This window comes from Ceratotherium simum, chromosome 18, assembly GCF_057802395.1.
Source record: "Ceratotherium simum simum isolate JZ-2026a chromosome 18, ASM5780239v1, whole genome shotgun sequence".
In the NCBI taxonomy this organism is placed as follows: Eukaryota; Metazoa; Chordata; class Mammalia; order Perissodactyla; family Rhinocerotidae; genus Ceratotherium; species Ceratotherium simum.
Window position 1 is genome coordinate 269732 of NC_141917.1, and position 20474 is coordinate 290205.

General features: G+C 52.6%; 1 protein-coding gene across 2 annotated transcripts in view; it reads left to right on the forward strand.

Moving 5' to 3' along the window:
• Positions 1–15685, forward strand: part of AHRR (aryl hydrocarbon receptor repressor) — an 82711-nt gene extending 67026 nt beyond the window's left edge. For both annotated transcript variants that reach the window (XM_087443073.1, XM_087443074.1), the window contains 6 exons: positions 4998–5127; positions 6024–6160; positions 8540–8739; positions 12953–13014; positions 13280–13421; positions 14387–15685. In XM_087443073.1, the coding sequence (XP_087299199.1) occupies positions 4998–5127; positions 6024–6160; positions 8540–8739; positions 12953–13014; positions 13280–13421; positions 14387–15425 (1710 nt within the window). In that variant the 3' untranslated portion in view covers positions 15426–15685. The remainder of the gene's footprint in view (positions 1–4997; positions 5128–6023; positions 6161–8539; positions 8740–12952; positions 13015–13279; positions 13422–14386) is intronic.
• The last annotated feature ends 4789 nt before the right edge of the window (positions 15686–20474 follow it).

The following is a 20474-nucleotide window of genomic DNA, read 5'->3' on the forward strand; positions in this document are numbered from 1 at the left end:
AAAGTTTTGCCTTTTATTAAAAGGAAATTGTTTCCAAATGCCATTAAATCAGGCATTGCCTCTGATTTATGCAAAATATTTCATGAAATATTAGAACAACTTTGTGCTGTTGTGAGCTTCTTGTGCAAAATACTTCGCAGAAAGTCAGGAGCCAGTTATTTCCTGTCACAACCTGAGTACACTGTTTCAGCATCTGTAAGTTCAGTGCTCCTTGTGATGAGTCAATGGGCTGTGGATATATATTTTAGTTGTCATTGACATCTGTCGATTCAAGAAGTCACCCATTCTCTCAAAGGGCAGCCTTTGGGGGGAGTCGTCCTTGTGTGAGCCGGGCAGCCGTTAGGGCAGTTGGGAATCCCACGGAGGGACACAGATGTACGCTCTGCACTGTGACGACAGTAGCTGCTGGAATGAGCAGCTTGTTAAACTTGGTAATGCTTCTGTTCTTAACTCCATAAACGAGGGTATAGAGCTGAAATAAAGATTGGCTTTACTTGATGAAAGGCGTGTTTGTTTTCAGACTATTTAAGTAATTGTTCTATTATTCTTCCTCTCCTTCTCGAATTTTTCCCACTGTTTATTTCTCTTGACCTCACTTGTAGGAATTAGACTCTAGGAGATTAAGAAAGACTAAGTACAGTCAGACAGGCCACACTAATTATTACAATCCTGAACTTTGTTTCCTCAACCTAAAAAATATTCACATTTAGTATATCTTCAAATTTGCCTTAGTCAGAGATGCCCTCCTCCAGGTTCATCTGTCTCCTGTTCTGGTTAAGCCGCAGGTGCACACCATGCACATTAACTCCACAGGTCCCTTTCGTTAATTAACTAAGGTGTGTAGAGACGATGAATGGGGCAGCCAGGGAGACCCGTTGGCGGATCACCACCTTCCGGGGTTCTGCAAGGCTTGGGTCACCTACTAACACTCACGAGAAAATAATGTGAATCACGGTGCCTGTTCATTAATTTATTGTCAGAACTATGACTGCCCTGTGCTCAGAGGTCAGCACAATCTTTTCCTTTAATCAAAACCTTCGAGGGAAGAATGCCATCTACAACAGGGTGGAAAATCACCAGATTCTCAGTAATGAGTGAAACCAATGATATGCCGGACCTCCACACAGAAAATATGAAATGTTATTCAAAGAAATTAAAGAAGATCCGGATAAATGGAAGGATATGCCATATTCATGAATTGGAGGACTCAGTATTAATATTACAAAGATGTCAGATCAAGTTACAGAATTAATGACATTAGAATTAATGATGTAGAATTTACAGAATTAATGACGTTACCATGAAAACTGAGCAGCTTTTCTGGGTGGAAATTGACAAGTGAGTTGAGGATGCAGAACAAGCCCGTCTGGGGGAGCCGGGGAGCAGGAGCCATGATTACTGGGGACTTACCATCCCGGAGACAAGGCTTCCTATGAAACTAGTAGTTACGACATTGTGGGGTCAGTGCAAGGGTGGACTGTAGACCCAGGAGACAACTGGTATTCAGGGTAGACATCACGCATGGATGCGGGGTGTGTAGTCAAGCTGGCACTGCCAGGCTGGGGGCAATGGGGGTCTTTTAAGAAATGGCACTGGGGGACTGGCCTGGGGGTGTAGTGGTTAAGTTCACATGCCCCACTTTGGTGGCCTGGGGTTCACAGGTTCGGATCCCGGGTGCGGACCTACATACCGCTTATCAAGCCATGCTGTGGCAGCGTCCCACATACAAAATAAAGGAAGATGGGCACAGATGTTAGCTCAGGGACAATCTTCCCCAAGCAAAAAGAGGAGGACTGGCAACAGATGTTAGCTCAGGGTGAATCTTCCTCACCAAAAAAAAAAAGAAAAGAAATGGTGCTGGGTGGACTGGATCCACATGGGAGAAAATGAATCTTGACTCTTCCCTCACACCATGCACAGTAAATATCAGGTGGACGGTAGAAGTTTCTAGAAGATAACAGGGCAGAGTTGGGAGATCTATGAGAAAAGATTTCTTAGGACAAAAACCCCGTCCACATGGAAAGATTGATAAATTGGACTGTGTTAGATCCACTAAGAGAGTGGAGAGGCAGGCCAGGGAGCAGAGAAGATGTTTGCAACGGATATACCCAATAAAGCACTCATCCAGAACAGAGAAGAACACTGACAGATGGGCTCAATGGAAATTTGTGAAAAAGACACAGGCCACATGCGCACACACACATGACATGTACGTGCACACACACTCGCATTTAAAAACCCATAAATATGTGAGAAGATGGTCGATTTTATTAGTCATCATGATGTGCAAATTAAAACCTCAATAAGAAACCACGACACATCCCCACAGTGGCTCAATTGAAAAAGGCTGAAAATACCAAATGTTGGCCAGAATGTGAAGCAACTGGAAATTTTGTATGCAGCCACAACAGGGGTGTGTATTCGCACACTAACTTTGGAAAACTGTTTGAGTTATCTGCTAAAGCTGAACGTCTGCCACCCCATGACTCAGAAATTCCACTCCTGGATGTGTACACACAGAAATGCACTCAGAGACGCGACAGCAGCCTTTGTAACGGGCTCAGATAGGAAACTCATGGCCATTAGCAGTAGAGTGGACTGATCTGTCGTGGTACCATCAACGGAGTGAAAAACTGCCGTCACACACACAACATGTCACCATTGTGATGCTGAGCAAAGGAGACAGACACCAGCGAACACAGCACTGCATTTACGTACAGAACCAGCCTGTGATGGGAGGCTGTGCTGCGACCGCCTCTGGGGAGGATGGAGAGAAGGGGCTCTGAGATACTGTGGTGTCCTGTTCCTGACTGGGTGGTGTTTACACGGGGAACTCATCGGGCTGGCTGTTTAGGACTCGGGCCCTTTTCAGTCTACACATTATGCCCGAATCACCAAAGTTTATTTGGTGAAAGCATCACTATGGGACATGTGCTGTGATCATAGAGCCACCAGGTAAGATGGGAACTGCCAGGTGAGGCAGGAGCTGCCAGGTGAGGTGAGAACCACCCGGTGAGGTGCGGGCCACCAGGTGAGATGAGAACCACCAGGTGGGGTGGGGGCCGCCAGGTGAGATGAGAACCACCAGGTGAAGTGGGGCTCCCAGGTGGGATGAGAACCACCAGGTGAGGCAGGAGCTGCCAGGTGAGATGAGAACCACCAGGTGAGGTGGGGGCCGCCAGATGAGATGAGAACCACCAGGTGAAGTAGGAGCTGCCAGGTGAGATGAGAACCACCAGGTGAGGTGGGGGCCCCCAGGTGAGATAAGAACCGCCAGGTGAGGCAGGAGCTGCCAGGTGAGATGAGAACCACCAGGTGAGGCAAGAGCCGCTGGGTGAGATGAGAACCACCAGGTGAGGTGCGGGCCGCCAGGTGAGATGAGAACCACCAGGTGAGGTGGGGACCACCAGGTGAGATAAGAACCGCCAGGTGAGGCAGGAGCTGCCAGGTGAGATGAGAACCACCAGGTGAGGTGGGGGCCCCCAGGTGAGATAAGAACCGCCAGGTGAGGCAGGAGCTGCCAGGTGAGATGAGAACCACCAGGTGAGGCAAGAGCCGCTGGGTGAGATGAGAACCACCAGGTGAGGTGCGGGCCGCCAGGTGAGATGAGAACCACCAGGTGAGGTGGGGACCACCAGGTGAAGCAGGAGCTGGTGGGTCTTGAGCTGGAGGGAAAGCCTGATACGTTCACTTCCACCATGAGTTGGTCTCTGCCTATTGGCCCCACGTGCACGTCCAGAGACCCTGGCCCTGGACAACACTGACCAAGGGCAACAACCACTTCTGACCTCTGTGTCCGCTCCTCTCGGTGAAGACCTGGTCTCTTTGGAGTGTGGGCACACAGGTGGTTAGAGTCCGACCTTCGAGCGATGGTCACATTCCTGCTCTACCTTCTTGAGGTTGTATTTTGTTGGACCTTCGGGGATCCCAGGGGCCTTAGTCGCGGAGTTACAGGCAATAGTGAGGGTGGATCTCACTACTCCAGTTGAGTTTACTAGTCACCTTCTTAAAAGATTTCCTTGTTTCTGAAGTCTTGATTCTTCAGGAACTTTCCCTTCACTAAGTTATTATAATGATCCAGTTGAGAAATGTTTGGAACTAGAAAGGTTTCACAGAGAAACCTTCAGTTCTGAAGAGATGGCTGACCACCTGGCAGGTTGTTCAAGTGTTCTCCAGCTGGGCTCCCTGCAGATAATGAGTGACATTCTTCAAAAGAGAGGGTGGCGGGGAGAGGTGCAGGGGCCTCCTTGTTCATCAACACACTCTGGGAACAGTTTTTACCGACGGTAACCACAGCCGTCTTCCACTGAAGCCAGTCTCTGTAGCCCGTGGTTGTGGCTCTGTGCCCCAGACCGCAGCTTCCCAGTGTGGACCTGGTGCCCGAGAGCATCGGCCTCTGTGTTCAGGACCCAAGCAGGTGGGAGGACACAGGACCAGAGATAGGGCTGTGGACTGGCGAGTCCCTGTGACATCCTGGAAGGGGCAATGGTCATACCCGGGGGTGCTGGGAAGAAGGAAGTCGTTGGCCAAGAGGCACTGGCCAGTCTCTCGCCTCAGTGGTGAGCACAGGAGTGCTTTCCTAATGAACTTTTGTGATTCGAGTATAAGACGTAGGCTGAAAGGGCCCAGATCATCAACATGACTTGACGAGTTCTCCGAGTCATGGAGGGTTGGGGGCAGTTTGGAGAAGTGGGTATCTTGGCGCCAGAAGACGTTTGGTCTCTGAGCCTCCCACTTTGCCCTGAGGGCACCATCTGGCGGGTGGGTGGGGGCTGGGGCACCAGCGGCGTGCCCAGCTCTGCAGCCCGTGTGTCCAGGCCGCATGGCGCACCCTCGAGGGAGGGAGCGTCTTTGAGGCCACGCTGCTGTCCTTTCCACAGGACTGTCTCTGCTTGGATGCCGCTTCCTTTTGACAGATGGACGAGACGTTTTGCGGTTATTGATACGGAATAAAGTGAAAATTCACTTGAGGCTAAGATGACTGTGCGATGTTTCAGACGGACGTGATGCACCAGAACATCTACGACTACATCCACGTGGACGACCGCCAGGACTTCTGCCGGCAGCTGCACTGGGCCATGGACCCTCCCCAGGTGGTGTGTGGGCAGCCCCCACACTCGGAGACAGGTGGGTCCAACCGAGCCGTGAAACACTGTGTGAACACGCAGCACTTTCTCTCCCTCCCTCCCCGGCTTCCTCACAGACCCCCCCCCCCCCCCCCCGTGTGCCCCCACCACCTCCAGTCGGCCAGGCCCTCACGTGGCTCTCTGGCTGCTTCTCTGTGCTCTGCAAGGCATGAGCCCACCTCACCGAGATGCTGCAATACTTGTCTCTCGGTTTGCAAACTCCCCCTCGTCTTCCAGGAAATTCCTTTGGCTACGTTAGATTTACCTGAAAAAAGCCCCAAAAGATTGTTGTCTGTTCAGGGACGCTGCCCCTTGTGGGAAAGACCGCCTGCAGAGCCGCTGCAGACAGGCTAGGCTGGCGTCCAGCTGCGAGGGGGACGGGAGGCGTCCAGCTGCGAGGGGGACGGGAGTGCGAGGGGTCTGGGGTGCTGACCAAGGCCGTCCAGCGCAGGAAGAGCGCAGGGTCGGTTCTCTCACACGTCTCCCCAGAAGCTGTGAACAAGTCAAGGAAAGTTTGCAGCACACCCTCAGCAACAGCTTGACTTGCCCCATAAAGTTGAATGAAAAAAGAAACCCTGGGGGCCGGCACACAACAGCGTTTTATAAAGCTCAACAGCAAAACTAAACCACTGATGGATCGTCAGCCGTGAACTGGACTGAAACGGCATTTTTAAGGGCAAAGGACAATGTGACAAATTTAACCTCTGTGGGGTGGGGGAGGGGTGGGGAGCCGGGGAAAGACGCAAGTTGTGGGCCGGTGTGCACGCGGCATGGGCGTGTGTGTTGTGTGCTGGCCCCTTGCTGTTAGAGTACGACCTTGCTCATCAGAGTGTATGTATGGTTTCTCTCTGGGTCCTGCCTCCCTGGCCCTCACCGCTGCCTGTGCCTGCATGGCAGGAGAGGACGCCGTCCTGGGGAGGCTGCTCAGGGCCCAGGATGGGGGTGCCGGCTCGCCCACCGAGTACTCAGCCTTCCTGACGCGCTGCTTCGTCTGCCGTGTGCGCTGCCTGCTGGACAGCACCTCGGGCTTCCTGGTGAGTGAGCTGGCGGACAGGGCCCCCTGACGTCAGGGATGCAGTCCGCCCTGCGCAGAGGGAATGCAGGGAGCGGGGAGGGCTAGGAGGTGCTCACCTCGGCCTCGTATAGCAGGGCTGAGTGAGAAGGCGGGCGGGTGAGGAGAGTGGAATGTGACGTCTGGGACGGACGATGACGAGACGAGACGAGATGACGTAGTTAAAATCTGCAGTGGTTTATACTGTGGTGGGTTATTCAGGTTCAGTTGTACCTTCATTTAAAATGTTTTCCCAGTACACCCCCCATCCTGCCGCACGGAGCCTGCCCTGGACTGGGGGCAGGAAAGAGCCTTGGATCTGAGACCACGTCTCTGCCAGGTGTTAAGGTTTTAACCTTTTCTCTTGCAAATAGATGCCTGGGATTTCCACGTCTCTTAATTGGCCGTTTCCTCTCCCAGCGCCTCACTGAAAGCAAGGAGGGGAGGGAGGAGCCAATAGAACAGAGCCCCCAGCCCACCCCAGCCCTCTGCCCACCTCGGAGACCCAGGCCTGATACCTGTGTTGCTCTCCAGAGCCTCGGCCACCCCCCTCCCCAGCCCAGTCCCTACAGTCTCCTGGGTCACGGCTCTCCCCGGAGCCCTTGTGCCCCCATCCTTGTGGCAGTTATTCAGCACCCAACCCTCTGACCCCAGGACCTCTGGGCTCAGCTTCCGGCCTGTTGTGGATGTATGCAGAGCTGCCCCACTCCAGTGACCACCGCATGCTCCTCCCCCACCCTACCTGGGCTGTGGGCCCCCTGGGGGTCCGTCTCCCCCACCTTGACTTTGGGCTCCTATGGGGGTCCATCTCCCCACCTGGGCTGTGGGTCCTCTGGAGGGGTCCCCTGGAGGGAGGAGTTTGCCAGGAAACTGTAAAACAAGGCACTGAGTAGAGGAAACAAGCAAACGAAGTTAGTTTGAAAAGTGTCTGGTTGTGTTTTATTGCACACACCGGAAAGGGCTCTGGCACCTACGACGAATACGCTGAGAACAGGTGAGTAGGTGACATGGCGTTTGCACGACTCACAGGCTCTTTCCAACTCCACCCTCTCACTGTGTGAAAGCCCCCCACCCCCACGGGGCAAGGTGGTGCTGCTACCCAGACTGGCTCATGATGCCCACAGGAGCCCATTAGAATTTCAGGAGTTTAGAGATCCATTTGACATTAGGTTGGTAGCTTGAAATCAGCCATGGTGGGAATATTTACACCAAAGAAATTGGCAAACACTATAAATCAGGGCTTTTTTCCTTGGAAAGCTGGATGTTAAACATATCTCAGCACACCACTGCCTTGAATCCTCCACACCAAGCATGTGCCTGGGGCGTACAGTAGGTGCTTTGCGAGTGTTTGTTCATTCATTCAATAAATCCAGAGACAAGTGGAGAGATGGACAGATGGGTGGGTGGGTGGGTGAATGGGAAGATGGAGGGGTGGTTAGAGGGATGGATGGATGGGAGGATGGAGGGAGGGAGGGATGGATGGATGGATGGATGGGAGGATGGAGGGATGGATGGATGGATGATGGATGGAGGGATGGATGGATGGAGGAATGGATGGATGGGTGGATGGAAGGATGGATGATGGATGGAGGGATGGATGATGGATGGATGGATGGAGGGATGGATGGATGCATGATGGATGGATGGATGGGAGGATGGAGGGATGGACAGATGGATGGATGGATGCATGGGATTAGGATAGGCAGAGAGTGGGGCTGTGTTGTGGGGTCATTCTTCCTTGAAGACACTTGGTAACTAACTCAGTTATAGATTAGCTTTTCCATTGTAGAGAGATCTTTTATTTTCTTTTATCACAAACTCCTAAGTTGCTTGCTGGCTTTTTAATTCACTAACTGTTAGTATATAACTGTTATATACTCTAGATAAACAAAATCAAGTTGTCTGTAAGTTTTATCATCATGAAAGAAGGAATGATAACTTGGAAATGGAGGGTTAAAGCTGGAACCGTCCTCAGAGATTATCTTCTCCAGCAAATCCTTCGGGGGGCCGGCTGATGGCCCTGCCACAGGTCATTGACAGCCCCAGTCGATGCACATTCACACCGACCGTGTAAGAGTTGGCTTGTACACCCACACACCCATGAGCACACACATGAGAACATGCCTATTATGGAGACTCCAGAGGAGCCCATGAATGATTCCAAAGGCCCTGGGAGAGTACGTATCCCAAGGAGGCCAAGCGTGGAAGAAGTGTCCCCTTAGACACAGGATAAAATTCTGATAGAGACTCAGGATAAGATTCTTCTCTGTTTCTATCCCTGAGAATGCGAGTTTCGTGTCCTTTGACAGTGTTGCTAATTCACTCTGTGAACATGCTTTCGTTTCTGTCTTTAAAACACCAGACGATGCAGTTTCAAGGAAAACTACAATTCCTGTTTGGACAGAAGAGGAAGGCGCCGTCAGGGACCATCCTGCCCCCTCGGCTCTCACTCTTCTGCATCGTGGTACCTGTTCTCCTACCTTCCATGGCAGAGATGAAAATGAAGAGTGCGTTTTTGAGGGCGAAGCACAGGGTGGACATCTCGACTACGACGGACACAAAGTAAGAGCCCCCGTGGCAGCCACACTCACTGCAGGTGGTTGAAACAGAGCATCTCGACACTCAGCATTTCTGTCCATTCCAGCAAGCACTAAAATGAGAAGTTTGGTGTTTTAAAGCTAGTACATTATGTAGGAAACAACTACCAGAAAAAAGAAATGCTTTCAAACTAATATTTGTGAACCGCCTGCATCGCTTGTTCCTAAGTCCTCCAGTTACGTTCTCAAAATGAGCACCCTGGGCCCACGTCCACTGGGGGATGGGAGTCCAGAGGCCACAGCCTCTTTCCTTCTCTCTGCTGTCCCTCCCTTCACACACAGCGCTCACTGCTGAGACACAGGCCAGAGATGGATGTCCCCAGACAATGGGGACCAGGCACCACTGCCCCTCTGCCCATACACAGTTTCCTCAGCTTTTCCCTGGTAGACAGCACCTTGTACTGAGTTTCCTGGCTGATTCACGTCTGTAATTTCTTGGAGTGGGTTCAGTCTGTGTTGCACGGATCAGTTTCTTGGGAGGGATTTAAGACGTCGTGCGTATATAAACTGTGTTTTCCAACTGTGCGGAAAGACACCTTGTGAGTGAGACCCAGGAAGAAGGGAGTTAGGGAGGCCTGAGATCTGTCTGCCCCAGCGGATTGTGCAAGACACCTTCCTCTGCACCGGTCACAGGTACAGCCTGTCAAAAGACCCCCCAAGTCCCTGAGCCACTTCTCTGTCCCTCTGTGACTGTCCGCACAGCAGGGCTCAGCTGAGCCAGCAGCTACAGAGGAGTGTCCCCCGCTGGGCCCTGCCCTCAGCTCACTGGCTACAGGAGGGCCTTGGCCAAGACCCAGCAGGGCTTGGGACAAAGAGCGCAGAGCAGTGCTGGGCTCGCAGGTTGATTTAGAATCGGACCAGTGCAGCTTTCCAGCTGCACTCGCAGAGTGCCCTCTGCGAGGGCCATGGGCGCTCAGCTCTCCCCAGGAGGGAGCCTTCTCAGCACTGTCCTTCTCACACACTCTGCCCCAAAGTGCTGTCAGGTGTTCCCTCCTATCCAGCCACCCGTGGACCCACAGTGGGCTTCCTTCCTCACAGAGCCAGTCGCGTGAGTTTGCATCGTGGCTCTCCCAGGGACCTTGCAGATCTGGCATCTGCTCTGGGAGGCCCTGTCCCCCTCTCCTGCCTCCTGCTGGCGGGGGAAGCCTCCACCAGTGCAGCCTCCTAAGTTAAGGCCTTGTTGGGCCCTCTCAGGAGGCGGGTGCGTAGCGCACTCCCTTCCCTGACCTGGGAATGTCTGGGCTTTGGGCTCCCGGTGCCTCCCCCAGGGCGGTGCCGGCCCCCTAAAGCACTGCCAGATGGGATGGGGGTCTGAGCGCAGAGCGGGGTTGTTCTGACCTATCGTCCGTGATAGCCCCAGCCTCAGGTCCTTGACTGTAGATGAGTTTTTGATCTGGGATTCAACAGCATCCGACGTATTTGCTTCCCCTCCCTCTGCCCGTCCCTTCAGTTTGGTGCAGGTGCTTCTGTATTCTCGCCCACGTCATCAGTGGGAGCGTCACGTCCACCAGGAGCCACTTCTGTGCCCCGAGTTCTATGGAAGGGTCCTGGTTACACACTTGCTGACAGCCGGATACCCCAAATGGGGGCCTGTCCAGAAGGAACTCAGGGGCTCTGTGACCAGGTCTAGGGAACTCCTGCTCACCTTGTCCACGGCGACACTGGGAGGGGGTGCAGGGCCCCAAAGGCTTCTCTCTGCAAGCCCCAAAGGCCACCTTCAGGACTCTCCTGTTTGGTGGGTATGAGTGTCCTCTTCAGTGGCCACGATTCACCCTTGATGTCCTCAAGCCGACCGTTTAGACGATTAGAAAATCTGACAGCAGCCGCTTCTCTTCTGTGCTCTGGGTTCTTGAGATGGTCATTCTCGTTTCTGCTCCTGGTGACGTGGTCGCCACGGATCTGCAGTTGGAGCTGCTGCCTTCGAGGCACAAGCCCCCTCCTCACTGCTGCTGGTCTCGCCGTGCGCAGGGAGGGAGGCTGGGGCCATCCTCTGGGCCCCCAGACATAGGCCAGCATGCTGGGACAGTGGTTTTCTGGAACGTTTATAAATTAAATATGTATGCCTCCTTATTTTTAAAGATACAAAGTGTCATAAAATATGAGGGAGAGAAAACAGAATACCCAAGGAAAACACTATAAAAATAAGAGATGAAGCAAGCTGGAACCTGAAGGTGTGCAGAGCGCAGAGGTCGCCGCACAGGGGCGAGCCCCCACCTGCAGAGGTCACTGTGAAGTCTCAGCATGCGGCAGACCCTCTGGGCTGCCCATGGGCCCAGCTCTCCACACCTGCTTCTCGCTGTCTGGACTGACACGCTCCTACTCTGAAATACTCTCCATCTTCATTTACTGTCACGGCGTTTTCTGTGTTTTTAAGCTGTTTTGGCTTGAAAATTGTAATTGAAACACACACAATGAGCTTTGTCTTTTCCATATTGTTTCCAGCTCTACAAACAAGATAGAGGAAAATCCTGCCCTCTCGATGCTTTTCTTAGAGATTCTGCCGCCCCCTGGCACCCGTGTGGGGAAGTGCAGGCTGGCTGCACAGGTGCTCGGGCGCGTGGAGGCCGCAGCTCACCCACCGCTCCTCTGTAGGTAGATCCACCCACCACGGAGGGCGAGCAAGGATCAGCACAGGAAGGCGTGCGGAGCTGGCACGCCTTATGACAGTTCAGTCAATGCAGACACATACTGTACACAATAGTATTGAAACTCGGAAGAGGGGAAGACAAGGCCCAAGCAGAGAATGTTGGCTCCCACCCAACACTTTAAGAAAGAAGCAAATCACTTCTCTCAGCTTCCTAGTTTTTTTGGAATTCCCACCTGCTCTGAGCTGGATTCATAAGCGAACTTGCAGTACATACATCGCCTTTACCTTCTGAGCTCAGAGATGGTATAAGGTGCAAACCCAGAGAAGAGATGCTGAGAGGCTGGCTCTGGACGGCACATGCTTGTCCCTTAGAGAGGGACATTCCAAGTCCTTCACAGCTGTTCCTGAAAGAGATGTGGACGTGTCTTCACTTCTCATTGTTCACAGATTCTGTATGTGTGAATCTGCCTACTCACTAAAATTTATTTGTGTTCCGAAATCAATACTCAGGGGCTTTTGCAGCCCATCCTAGACGTGCACAGAGTGGCAAAAGTTTGAGTTGCCCGATGCGCGTGCTCCCAGCTGAGGGCAACGCTCCACCCTGTTGTCTCAGTTCTGTCTCTTTTCTCCCCACTCTGTTCTCTCGTCTCTAATCTCCCGTCTCTGTTGTCTTGTCTTTGTTCTCATCTTTAATCTCTTGTCTCTGTTCTAATGTCTCTGTTCTCATCTCTAATCTCCCCTCTCTGTTCTCTTATCTTTCTCATCTTTAATATCTTGTCTCTGTTCTATTGTCTCTGTTCTCTCCTCTGTTCTCTCCTCTGTGTTCTCATCTCTAATCTCTCATCTCTGTTCTCTCGTCTCTGTTCTCTAATATTTGTCTCTGTTTTGGTCTCTGTTTTCAGTCTCTATTCTCAGTCTCTGTCCTCTGGTCTCTGTTCTCTTGTCTCTGGTCTCCTATAGAGGTGACCAGAGGATGGGGCGGCAGGGCTGTGAGTGCAGGAAGCTCTGGCTCTGAGGCCAGTGGGATGGGCTTTGAATCCCACTCCTGCACCTGCTAGTGGGGTCGCCTCAGGCAACTCATTTAACACTCCTGAGCCTCGGTTTTTCTTTTGAAAAATAGAGAAAATAGAATCTACCAGGATGAGTTCCCTTAGTATTTAAGATTATAAGGTCTGTGAGATATGTAAATGGTGTGTGGGTGTGTGTGTGCACACACTCCCCTGGCGCAAGGGTTCATATTCACTAATTAGTGGTCACGATGACTTTGCAGAATGTAACTGCTGCAGATCACGAGAGTCCACTGTATTTTCATTCTGGCCATCCAGAAAAAAACAAGAGCACTGAAATCCTCCTCTGTGTACCTGTACTTCTGAAGCAAATTCACTAGCCCTTTATTGGCCTGAAAAGTGACATGAATTGGAATTTTCAGCAAATCTATAACCGAGAAAAGGCTTTACAATCTATAAAAATTTAAAAACTGTGAGTTGTTTCTTCCGCTCTTAGGTGACAGTAATACCTGCCACGTTATTAATTTCTACCATCAACTCACATTTAATCTATATGTTATCTTGCCGTTATCTGTTCTTCACAGGGCAAAAGCTACCACGAGTCTGTGTGAGTCAGAATTGCATGGAAAACCCAATTACTTAGCAGGTACTTTTTAAAATTCACTATCTCGTATTTTTCTCATGGGTAAAATGTGTCTGTGTCCCTCGGAGGGCTCTCCCTGCCCCTGAAAACCGTGGCGTATTCCACGGAAATGCCCTCTGGGAGGGTGTTGGTGTCTGTTGGCCGACTGCCTGCTCCTGTGGGCGGTGGTCCTCGAGTTTCTGAGGAGCAGGATGAGTCACATCACCTGAGAACAGGGCGCTGTTCAGTTCACACAACGATGGCTTTTCGCTTCTCTAAATCCTGACAGGAAGGAGCAATGGGGAAAACAGCATTTCGGTGTTCAGGACACAGACGGATGCCGGCCGCTGGGCCCGGGTTCCAGCCAGGGCCCCGTGCCTGTGCCTCAGGGGTGGCTCCGACCTCGTCCTTGACCCCGAGGGGGCCACAGGGTAAGTGGTGCCTCTGTCCACTGGCCCCTTGCCAAGTCACAGCCCAGTGCTGAGAAAGAAGTGATGGGGGCCAGTCTGGCGGCCTTGAGCATGACAGCTGAACCTCCCTCTAGTGGCACGTGCGGACACACGTGGAGCACACTCAGACATGCTTCTTGCCTAGAAGTTGTCACTGCATGTCTGGGGACTGGCCAGGGCAGTGGGGGCTCAGCTGGGGCTGTCAGGACCTCTGGGCTCGTCCTCCACCTGTAGCCTGGACCCTCGGTGACCACCTGGTCCTCCACTCTCACCTTTGCTCAGGAACCCTCCCCACTGCCTTGCCTCCCACAGGGCCCTCGCCTGCCCCCTTCTGGGCTCTGCCGGCTCCCTCCCTGACCAGCAGGTCTCCTTTCGGAGGACTGGCCTGGCCGTGTGGTTGCAGGGCTCTGCCACACCCTCCTGGTCACCATCTCCCCTGTCATCACAGGTGCAGCCCTGATGCCACGCGGTATCCTGAGCACAGTGGCAGCCTGGCCGTTGACAGGGCCTGGTGCACAGAGCCTGCTCGAGACTATCCATCTGCTTTAGTTTGACAGGGCCTTTTGTACCCGGGACCCGCCCCCCGGCACCCCCCACCCCGAGTGTTAATAACAATGTGTCTGACCCTTGACACGTGGCCTATGCCCCATGGAGATACGTCCCTGGGGCAGGGTGGATGGCACACACGCTCTGTGCCCTACCCACCCCTGGGCCCTTGCAGCCTCTCCCCTGTGCGGGGAGGCCGTGGGAGGGTCAGGACAGGAAGGAAGGATGCTGGGGCTGGCGTCCTAGGGCTGCCAGGTGAGTTAAAGAGGCGGCCGTGTGCCGTGGGGCCTGGCACATGGTAGGCCTTGCAGGCTTAGCCGTTTCATCCCTAGAGGCCCCACCCAGGGGGGTCAGCCAGTCGTCATCCCTGCTGTGTCTGATGGGCCATCTCCTCCCCGCAGGGTCAGTGGAGGAGAGGAGGTCGGGAGGGGGCCCAGTGGCTCCTCCAGTGCGAGGGGGCGGAAGGAAATACACGCATACAACTGCTGCTTTGAGACACCGGGACCCATGAAGCACCTGAATTGGATGACAGGGAAACACAGTCAGGACGGTGCCAGGCTGAAGCTGGAGCCCAGCAAACATGATCCGTTCTCCATGCACGCTCCGCCTCTTGGTCCCTGCATGCCCTACCCGGGTGTCCAGGGCACTGTCCATGCCAGCGGCATGGCTGCTTTCAGGAATTCACCCAGCTCTCACCCAGCAAACCATTCCCCCAGTGCCTACACCAGCCGGACAAGCAGAGCCTTGCGGGATGGCGATCAGGGCCAGGTGCACCCTCCCACCAGCTGCTCCTTCCCCCAGGGGAGCCTGGAGAACAGGCTCCCTCAGCCTGGAGCACAGCGTCTTGCAGCGGGGGGCTATTCCACGGAGGACGCCAAGTTGCGAGGCGTGTCCATGCCCCCAGGAGCCCCGTGCAACCCCATGGTGTCACTTGATGTGCCCATCAAGATGGAGAGTGACTCTGGGTCTGAGGATGCAGCAGCTGGCTACTCTGTGTCCCCAAGTCACATGTGGCTAGGAGCCAATGATGTGGCCAAGAAACAGCTGGTCACTTTCTCTACCAGGATGCACCTGAAATCAGAGCCAGACTCCAGGCACCACCTCTATGCCCCGCACATGGGGCATGGCGTGCACGGGGCTCACTCCAGGCCCGGCAGGGAGCTGGCCCCATTCCACCCTGCACACTGCGCCTGCCTGGAACGTATGCATGTCCTTCCCGAGCCAGAGCCTCCCCCCCACCTCTGTGCGTGGGGCCACCAGCCCCCCACTCTGGGCTGCGACTGCAGAGCTCCTGGGACGGCACCTGTCGTCAAGCGTGAGCCCCTGGACTCGCCCTTGTGGGATCCTCCCAGCCAGGATGGGGTGCCCGGGATGTTCCCCAAAAGTGCCTTGGCGACACTGATGCCGCCCAAGGCCTCCGAGTGCACTTTCCTGCCATAGAGCAGGCGTGTCTGAAAACTGCCTCTGTCCACCCTCAGATTTACCCCTCAGCTGGGATGGCAGGTGCAGGATCAGAGCCTCTCTTAAGTGACACTCTACAGAGTTGCACAAGTTCAGTCCTCTGTTATATGTGGGTAGGATGCAACAGTGTATTCTGTATTTTGTAAAATATCATGGAAGTTCTTAAATGCAAAGTGGTTTTAAGTCTGTCCAAGTATGACAGTATTTCTCTTTGAGAGATTAAAATTTTTCAATTTTAACGTGAGCCAATGTGAGACGTGTCGGCCTGGCGGGGCAGTAATCCATGCTCCGAGAGGCGGCAGCAGGTGCAGGCTAATCAGCCTTCATGTCTGCAATGCGGTTTCCAGGGGCCCCACGCCCACCTCTCAGCTTCCCTGCCTGTGCCGTGAAGGCAGATCAAGGCCTCCGTGGAGTAGATTTCAGAGAGCACTCACACCCTGGGTATTCCACTGCCCGGACAATAAATTAGGAATGTAACTCACTGAGCTACAGTGACCACGTGCCCATTCTGGGAAGGAATCTAGAAAGTTCCAGGCAGGAGAGGAGTCAGCGCTGGGTCCTGCACTTCACTACGATATGCAGCACGTGCTCTGTGACTCTACAGCGGAGTTTGAGACCACACTCAGAGTGCAAACTGACAGGATAATATCCTGTCCCTTCTGGAAGTTTCTCTGTTGGTTTATTTTGGTTTTGTTTTTGTTTTTTGGTGAGAAAGATTGGCCCTGAGCTAACATCTGTGCCAATCTTCCTCTACTTTATATCTGGGACGCCACTACAGCATGGCTTGATGAGCAGTATGTAGGTCCGCTCCCTGGATCCGAACCCATGAACCCTGGGCCACGGAAGCAGAGTGTGAGAACTTAACCACTATGCCACCAGCTGGCCCCACTCTGGTGTTTTTAATGGGCCTCTGAAGATGGTTTATACTAATCTGTCTCTCAGTACATCGTGTAACTTAAAGTTTACAGAGTCCGGGTTTGGAAGTGCAGTCACGTGTCACAATGACATTTCAGTCAACGAGGGACTGTGTCTATGATGGCGGTCCCATAAGATTAGTCCCATGTAGCCTAAGTGTGTGGTAGGCTGGACCACCTAGGTTTGTGTAAGTTCATTCTATGATGTTCACACGACGACGAAATCACCTAACCATGCATTTCTCAGAACATCTCCCCGTCATTAAGCGACACATGGCATATAGAAAAGTACAAAATGTGGAGAAAAGAAGTAGGAAGTCGACTTGTCTTGCTTTCTTGCTGACTGTCTACAGTTTTTCAAATGAGGATTCCATTCACCATCTCAGGAAGAATTATTAGAGACAAGACAGACAAGTGATGTTTTAAAAAAAATTGTAAAGGTAAACAGTCTGATATAGGAAATTTGGATACAAAAGCATAAATCAGAACGTGGAGGTCACCCAGAGTCCCCACCCAGAGATGGCACCGCGCCTTTCAGGCACCCCCACCCCACTGGTGCATTAATGCAGGGTGTGCACCAGCGCGTGGAAATCACCCCAAGCAGGAGAAAGCCACAGCAGGGAGCACTTGAGGTCAGGTCCCCCTGCGCCTGGGCCCACCTTTGCTGGGGGGCTGGCCTCTCCTCCTCAGGGACAAGGGCATCTGCCCCCTCACTTCACCTCCACCTGGGAGTCTAGCATTGCACGCGTGTCACACGTAGCCAGGAAAACCTAGGACTGTAGAGAAGGGATTCAGCGACGTCATGCATGTTTGCACACCACAGCCAGATCCCAGTGTAACCAGAGGAGCTGCGGAGTGGGCCGCTCGTGAGGTTAGCACACACAGCTGTCCCTGCCCACGAGGGCCCCTCCGTGCTGCCCCCCTCCCTGACACTCAGATGCAGCCCTCTGCACCCACTCTCCTGGGACCACGGATACCATAGTAGTCATAGTTGGTGGGTGGAAAGGTCATGCTTTGTTGACATAGGCTTCAGCATCTGGACATCGACTCTGCAGGTCCTGTGCTCTGGAGATGCCCATCGTGCTCGGGTCCCAGGTCTTGGAGCCCCAGTCCCTCCTCTGCTGGGTCGGCGTCATCAAAACTTCCCCAAATCAGCACTTTTGTGATTTTACAGCCATGCCCCTCCTGAGAAATCGTGTGGGGAAGATGATGATGGAATGTAAAAGGTGCAGATGTGGCAATTTCTGCTTTAAAATGTCATTATCAGTACTAATTATAGGCTTATGTTTTTCTGTGGTCTGTAGCTTTTGCCTATATAGCTGAAAAAATTAAAATCAAATATAATGTGGGAATGGGACGGAAGGGAGGAGATAAACACAAATTATATTTTATATTTTTGCCATTTCTACTGGAAGAAAAAAGTTTTCAATATCTAGACAGTCTTGTTGAAGTTTTTTAAATGGGTACACTATAATGTAACTTTTTGTACTGTTTTCTCGGTGCCTTTAGAAAGAGCTTTCAAATATATTTCTGATATTGTGGTTTGTATTAAATTTGCAATATTGGTGTAAAATAAATCACATGTTGATCGTGTTTACCATAAATGGAAACGTATACTTGATTTTCCAAATGAAGTCACTTTATTTCCTTTAAAGTGTATGTTGGTTAATTTACATTCTAAGACAGTCCTCCACCTCTAGACACCAGGCAATAATCAAGTGAAAATAAACATGCTGGAGCCAGAAGTCACAGGGGGAGCAAGGAGACCCCCCCGGCCGTGTCCTAGCTGTGGCCCCGGTAGCACTTTCTCCTCCGCCTGCCAGCCCCTTCCCACCATCACTGAGGGTTGGGGGACCCTCCCAGGTGCCTTCAGGACACCCCAGACTCGGCCTGTCCTGTAGGGAGCAGATGCCTGGCTCCTGTGTGTGTGTGTTTGGGGAGGGGGCCCTGAGGGGTCAGCCCCACCTGGCCCAGGACCTGACTGCAGGTGTGTGGGAAGGGGCAGGGGGTCATCAGGGCCCAGGCAGAGACCCATTCCAGGCCCAGGGAGTAGTGTTTTCATTTCCTTTGGTCAAAGACTCTCCCTAAACTGAACAAGTGTCAGTGCCCTGAACAGAGCTCGGATCTGCCCCTGCCGAGCAGGTCTAGGCCTGGCCAGGCCTCCTTCACGCGCTCAGGCTCCCGTGTCCTTCCCAGGGGAGGCCAGGCCAGCCTGCTCCTCTCTGCTGGGTCTAACCCAGCTGCTCCTGCCCTAGTGGCCACCTACCTGGCCTGCCCTCCCCCATGTCCTGCCCCACACCCCACGCCCCCCACGTGCCCCACACCCTCCCCATCTTATCACTGGTGTTGAGACTTGTAGATAGAGATCATTCATTTTCACTCCGTCAGATGACTCTACACTTATCTGCTCTTCGGACAGACCTGTGGATAGATTCCAGACTTCCTCTGCTCACCCAGCAGCTGCCTGCCCGCCTGTACACTTCTGCGGGACTGAGGGCACACCCAAGAGTGCCAACGACACACGCGCACCTTCGCTTCCCCAGCTGCTGCCTGTGTGCTCCAAAGGGGTCCTGCCACCGTGTGCCTGTCTCGGTCCGTTTGGGCTGCTGTAACAAAAATACTGCAGGCTGGGAAGCTGAGCAACGACATCCATTTATTTCTCACAGTTTTGGAGGCTGGAAGTCCGACATCAGGCTGCCAGCATGGTCGGGTGAAGGCTCGCTTCCAGGTCACAGACTTCTCGCTGTGCCCTCACTGGTGGACGGCGTGAGGGAGCTCTGTGGGGTCTCTCCCCATGTGTGCACAGAGGAAAGTGTGCAGACAAGTGACCACAGACCACATATCGAAGGGCACAGGTGCTGCACAAATAGACTAGCCGGATGGGGGCAGCTCAGGTGGCAATTTTGTGGGCAAAGCCTCGCTGGGAGGTGGCATCTGAGCCAAGACCTGATGTCAAGGTTGCAGGCCCAGCAGCCAGGGCTTCAAGTGGGGGTGACCCTGGGCTGTCGTTTGAAGGTTGAGTGGGCTGCAGGCAGGAGGGCCCCCAAGACCTCCCTAAGGATGCAGGCCAGCCACCAGGAGGCACCCCCAGCCTGGTTTCTTCCCCAAGTGGCGGCTCTGGTCTTTCCCATGTCTCCTGCACTTGTCTGTCCTTTCCTGAACTTTTTTTTTTTGTGTGAGGACGATCAACCCCGAGCTAACATCTGATGCCAATCCTCCTCTTTTTGCTGAGGAAGATTGGCCCTGGGCTAACATCTGTGCCCATCTTCCTCTACTTTATATGGGACACTGCCACAGCATGGCTTGACAATCAGTGCGTCTGTGCACGCCCGGGTTCCGAACCCACGAACCCCAGGCCGCCAAAGTGGAGCACGCGCACTTAACCGATATACCACCAGGCCGGTCCCCTTTCCTGAACTTCTGATTGCAGTTCTTTTTATATTCAGGATAGCAGCATTTCATCAGTTACATATTTCTCTCAGTTTGTGGCTTATCTTTCACTTAAGGATTTTTCAAAAAATCAGGCAAGAGTTTAAAATTTTAGCATAGCAAATTGTCATTCTTTTTCTTTATGGCTTACATGTTTTGCATCTTAAGAAAATAACTCTCTCTCTGATAGTGCCTTTGACATAAAGCTCATTTTGTCTGATATTAATATTGCCACACCAGCTTTCTTGGCTCTGACTGGCTGGTGTGCAAACCTTATCCATGCCTAACCATCCTGTTCCTTTATGTTTTAGATATTTTTCTTATAAATAACTTTTGCTGTTTCAAAATTCATTTACTGTGTTCTGATAATTGACGTAGTCAAACATATTTCTACCTCTTATATTGGTTTCTTGTTATATCTGATCCTTTGGTGTTTCTTCCCTTCCTAGTGTCCCTGTGGGATTGCTTGCGTTTTCTCTGTTCCTTTCCCCTATTTGCTTGGAAGTTACAATTCTGTTTTTATTTCTTCAGTGTTTTATCATTAACGTGCGTATTTAGCAAAGTCTTAGTTAGAGCTAATCGAGATGTCTGTTCTCCCCAGAACAGATGAGGATCTCAGGACACTTTAAACACACCACCTCACCCCACCCCACCCCCACCCTTTACTCTTGCCAAGGATAGGGAG